The 6,091-nt window shown below is 34.3% G+C and overlaps 1 protein-coding gene across 4 annotated transcripts in view; it reads left to right on the forward strand.

The window, feature by feature from the left end:
- Window positions 1-6,091, forward strand: part of LOC111638331 (collagen alpha-3(IX) chain-like) — a 48,700-nt gene that overhangs the window by 26,679 nt on the left and 15,930 nt on the right. For all 4 annotated transcript variants that reach the window (XM_023384023.1, XM_023384024.1, XM_023384025.1 and 1 more), the window contains one exon: window positions 591-615. In XM_023384023.1, coding sequence (XP_023239791.1) covers window positions 591-615 — 25 coding nt within the window. The remainder of the gene's footprint in view (window positions 1-590; window positions 616-6,091) is intronic.

The raw sequence follows: 6,091 nt of genomic DNA on the forward strand, positions 1-6,091 counted from the left end.
TCCTAAGAGGAATAGAGTACACTCCTGGGACTCTGTTTTGATTCATTTTATCTTTTGTGTTGCATAGCAGCCTGTATATTGTACTGGATCTCCTGTATGCAATTTCTGTACCACTCTGGTCTGCAATATCTTTGTATAAGGAGTTCAAATGTTGATTGAACTGAACTATGGTGCACCTGGAGCCTGTGATGCGTTGTTGTCCTCTGTTAGAAGTAGACTGGGTGTTGGAAATGTTGTGTGTTGTGAAAAATAGTTTTAATCCTTTATTCCATTGTTGTCATAATTTAAAGTAGAACATAAAGTAAAATATAACAACTTTTAGAATTTAAAAAGCATATTAAAATTTATAGAATTTGTTTAAATGTTTAAAAAATTAATAAGCCATTTTATTTATATATTTGTAAATTTTATATTTTTTGTTTAAACATGTTAATTCTTCTCTACATTCTGTACTGCTAACATTATTTCATACTTTAACTAAATGTATATGTCACTTTAAGATGTGGATAATGATATATTCTTCAGTTTATTATTAAATGTTATTAAGTCAAGTGAAAATTTATAATCTAAATTATTTCATTTATTTTTAGGATGGAATTAGTTTTGTACAGCTTGGTAAGTTTTTACTTTCACCAATTTATTTTTGTATTAAAACTTTAATGAATTGTTAAGCATTATTATTATTATTATTATAAAATTTTAAAAGTTCAATAACATTAAATATTGACTTATATAATTTTTCTTACATGAACCAAATAATAAAATTATACAAAATCATATGATATAAAATAGGCTTAACTTAAACAATTGTTCAACATAAAAAAACTGATATAAACTTTTTCTGAGATAAACAGCAATATGTAATTGCATCTTAATAATTATTAGAATCTTACACAAGAGTATAACAACTTTAACCAGAGAGTACTTTATATAGGATTATAGTGAACTTCTAGGGACCAAACTATTTCATTCACTAAACAGAAATATATATATATTTTTAACCTGAAGAGTGACAGATAAAATAAAACACAATATGTAAACATCACACATTGTATGTGCTTTATTTGAAAGAATAGTACATACAGTAAATGAAAAATAAAATAAACAGTGAAAAACAGAAAAGTTTACAGTGCTGTACCTCTTTGAATATTGAATTAGTTTATTTGCTGTTGCTTACTTCATACTCTTTTAATGAATGTTTTTTTATAGTGTATGTCCTTTTTAAGAGTTTGTTTTTTTTCCATACTTGATTCCACATTATCCACAGATTCTAAAAACCTTAGGACAGTCCTAACACCTTCCAATGCCTCTTTTGCTGTTAGAACAATTTCTTCATTCTTGTTTACATTAACATCTGTGGTGACACAGATGATAAAAGTAAACAAGAATGAAGAAATTGTCACAACAGTAAAAGCACACACTTTCACAGCCTCAATGATTACTTCATCTGCTCAGCATCCATGTTGACAAAATCTTCATTGTCAACAAATCAAAATTGTCATTAGCATTAATATGCCACATCATCATCATCATCAAATGAAATATTCTCTATCATATATCTTTTAATAAAGCCAGTGTGTTGGAAACATTTCTGTATTATGATTGCTGACACACTCCTCCACATCATAATAACCCTTACATTAACACTAGTATCAAGGATATAAGTATCAACATAAGCTGTATTAACATTAAAATTACAATGCTAGTAAAAGTAAAATGCTAATAATTGAAAGTAGGAACCTAAAATTTTCCCTTCCAATTCTGTTATTTTAGTCACAGCAATAAAACTTGTAGTTTCAGTTTTTAGGTTTACTGTAGACAAATTTTGTGCATATTTGTAATGTACGCAAATTAGGACTAATGATTTAAGTTCACTATAAGCAGAGAGCACCGTATATTGCCATAATTTTGTATAGATAACCCACACCAGTGTATACTTTCATCTTTGAACAAGCACATGACACTTACCTTCTAATTCTGCATATCAGTAATTCCTTAAACATTTCATTTTTTTTTCAATTTTTTCATTATATTTCTTATAGTTGTTCATTGCACATGTAATTATAAAAGTAAAATGGAAAAAACAGACTATTTGAGACAAAAACTGTCAAAATATAGTGTTTTGGAAACAGTGGCAAAAGTCAAAATGGATTTTGTCAAAGAAAGATTACTAGACGAAGAAATAAAATTAAAATCTTGTGAAGAAAATAATAACTTATACCTGGAAACCAATGAAGTCAGTTTCAAGGCAAATAACAGAGGTTGCTACATATGTGGAAGAAAATTGCATTTTCAGGAACGATGCCCAAAATGCTCTCAGCCCAGGTCAGGACAAAGAAAAGGATTTAAAACTCAAGATGGTTGTAATAAAGACAGTCAACAAACCTATGGTAAAGAAAAGCAAATTTCATTACATGCAGCAAACATCTGTAATCAGAAAAGCAATTCAAACAGTATTATCTTTGTTCTAGATTCAGGAACGAGTAATCATTTTGTAAAACTGAAATTAGAATCCCTTATGTATAATATTTTGTAGTTGGATCATGAAGTGACTATTTATATTGCTAATGGTGAAGTTTTAAAAGCAACTAAAAGTGGTAAGTTGCAGGCATGTCAGGGGACACATGATAACCATTGAGACACTCTTAGTTCCTGATATTAAGCACATCTTGCTGTTAGTCTCAAAAGGACATTGGATCATGGTGGAGACAGAATATATAACAATTTGTGGAAATAATTTTGTGTTTGAATATAACAGAGTAAATGGGATCTATACTTTTGAAGTGGAAAATAGGATTAAAGAAAAGTGCCATGTTGCAACTGAAAACGATTTGTGGCATCGATGTCTTGGTCACTTACAGGGAGATGTGCTGCGACAGCTTGGACTCAAAGTTTCAAATAGAATGTGCTCAATGTAAGGAAAGGCTTTTTGAGTTCCTTTCTACCATAATGAAAGATGCTGTACTGCCATAGATGACCTTGTGCATAGAGATGTATGTGGGCCAATTATGCCATCTACAATTAATGATGAGCTACAGCCCACAGAGGGGAAGAAAGGCTGAATGCATGAATAAGACTTTATTAAATATGATCTGCACAAAACTCATTGACTCAGGAATCCCAAAGGAATTATGGGGAGAAGCATTAAAGAGCTCAGCCTATAAACTAAATAGATCATAAACAAGTGCTCTTCAGAGAAAGAAAACACCATCACTTCTTTGGCATGGACAAATTATATAAGCAGGCTGAAACTATTTGGATGTCGAGCATGATACCCATTCCTACCAAAGCAAAACAAACTAGATCCAAGAGTAAAATGTGCAGTTATGGTGGGATACTGTCGCGGCAGCTATAGGTTATGGATCCCGACAGAAGAATGGATAGTAAGATCACAAGATGTACAAGGTCTGTTCAAAAAGTATCGGACCTTTTTTTTTCTGCGTAAACCAATGATGCGCGAGAGGCCTCCTTTGGTGGAGTTGTGGAGGGGACAGTCATGCACATCCTGAATTTTTTCCCGCCTGCAGGAAGCGTCAGTCGTTGGCAATCGGCCTATGAGTGAGGTCATGTAGTGCGCTCTCGTCGGATTTCACTAAGCTGAAAAATGACTGAACAACGCGAGCAGCGGTATTACATCAAATTTTGCCAAAAACCTTGGCGATACCCGAGTGTAAATCATTCGCAAGATTCAGCAGGCTTTCGGGGACGATCCTCGAGGCCAAAAAAAAAGCGCGGCAGGTCCGCAGCAATATCAAAGGTCATGTTGACAGTTTTTTCGACTCTCGTGGGGTGGTGTATCGTGAATACGCATCACAAGGCCAAACCATCGCAAAGGAGTACTACCAGGAGGTCCTTCGTCGTCTTTCCGATACAGTGCGACGCAAACGACCGGATCTGTGGTCGATCAAAACTTGGCAGCTCCATCGTGATAACGCATCCGCCCATTCTGCGCATCTGATTCGGGCTTTCGTCGCCAAACACAATACTCCTGTGGTTCGTCACGCTCTGTACTCTCTCCACATGGCTCCGAGTGACCTTTGGCTATTTCTCAAGCTGAAAATGCCGCTAAAAGGAACCCAAATTTAGTCGAGAAAAGACATCATGCGAAATGCGACGGACCAGCTGATAACCATTCCAAAAGATGCGTTCCAGCAGTGTTTCCAGCAATGGCAGGAACACTGGGAGAAGTGTATACATTAACAAGGAGACTACTTTGAAGGGGATTAGGGTTTTGAACCTCAAAATCAATAAATTTATTTTTGCCGACCAAAGGTCCGATACTTTTTGAACAGACCTTGTATGATTTGATAAAGGCTGTATGGAGTAAATAGAGAATGAAAGAGACAGATCAAAGCAAATAGAAGAGGGGGGGTGGTTTCCTCAACTGTAATTATACCCAGTACTGAAGAAGAGCAAGATGATGATGGAAGAATACTAGGAAACAATAACAGCAGCGAGCTAAAAGATGTAAGAAGAGAAGACAAAACAGAAAATACTAAATAATAAAAAATTGCCAGGACAAATTATGACATTTATAGAAAATATATTTTGTTTTGACTATACATACATAGATGAGTCTTTGTCAATTTTCTGTCCCTTCACACGCTGTACGAGGTAATAATAATTCCACCGGCGAAGTCAACCTTTCTATATAGGCTACCATTCGCCGTAAAATGTAAAACAGTTAATAACATCTTCTAGCGGTAGCATGACACAATTAATAATTACATTTTGTTAAAAAATAAAAAATTGCCAGGACAAATTACAGTCGACCCCCCTATAAGATAGAGATACGTTCCATTCTCTAGGAATCCGATTTCTTACGAATCCTTCCAATCACAACCCGACACGTGTCAAGTTTACGGACTACGGCTGTTTGAAAGATTTTCTTCCATAAAATTAATCGATTCTAGACTAATCCGACTCAACATTTCCAAAATACGTATATATTTTTTGGGAATAATCCGTATAAACTACGCTATAAACAAAAAATTGTAGGATTACTTACCGAGTGTCACCATTCGACATCGCCATTGCTCAACATTGTTTTCGTCGCGGAACAGCTCAGCAAACTGCCGCCGATTTCTAATAACTTATTTTTCTGCTAATAGTTCCTTGAACTTCGGAGACATCATTAATATAAATAATTTTAATCGCCGTTGAATAAGAAATGTTTCTTTCACAAGAAATGTATAAAATTACAGTACTGTATTAGACTTACGGTACCTAATTTACATACTGACAGACGATAGTTAGCGTAAAAATCTCCGTAGCGTGGCGCCACGCTAGACGGCGGAAATTATATATTTAATTATAACAAAGTTACAATAAGTTAATATATAATTATATATACAGTACCTAATTTATATATAATTTATATATAATTATATGTACAGTACCTAATTTATATATAATTTATATAATACTGTCCAGACGATAGAAATCTCTCCATAGTTGGCGCTACGGACGGCGGGAAAGTAGTTCGGCTGCCCGATGACGTTTGAGGTGTTTATAGGGAACTTTTACTATTTTTTACGGATACCGGTAGCAATTTTTTCGTAGTTTTATAGGAATCGTAATTATAGGGACCGTAATTATAGGGGGGTCGACTGTATGACATTTATAGAAAATAATTTGTCCTGGCAATTTTTTATTTTTTAACAAAATGTAATTATTAATTGTGCTAGAAGATGTTATTAACTGTTTTACGAACCTGTTAGGCGAATGGTAGCCTATATAGAAAGGTTGACTTTGCAGGTGGAATTGTTATTACCTCGTACTGCGTGTGAAGGGACAGAAAAGTGACAAAGACTCATCTATGTATGTATAGTCAAAACGAAATATATTTTCTATAAAAGAAAATACTAAAGTTAGAAGAAACATTAAAAAAACTTCCCATTTAAATGATTTTGAATTGTATACTGCATATTGTTTGTTATCATCGACAGAACAGCCTAAAACGGGTGGTGGCCAGCAGTTTTTGCCCCCAGCCCAGATTGGAAAGAGAACTTTTTTCCCGGGTCGAACCAGAGGCTGCCCTAGGAAGATTTTGAGGTAATGTGAGATCTCATTGTGGTGTCATCCTGAAGAG

This window comes from Centruroides sculpturatus, unplaced genomic scaffold, assembly GCF_000671375.1.
Source record: "Centruroides sculpturatus isolate CEXI.00-Female unplaced genomic scaffold, Cexi_2.0 scaffold1186, whole genome shotgun sequence".
NCBI classification, from domain to species: domain Eukaryota; kingdom Metazoa; phylum Arthropoda; class Arachnida; order Scorpiones; family Buthidae; genus Centruroides; species Centruroides sculpturatus.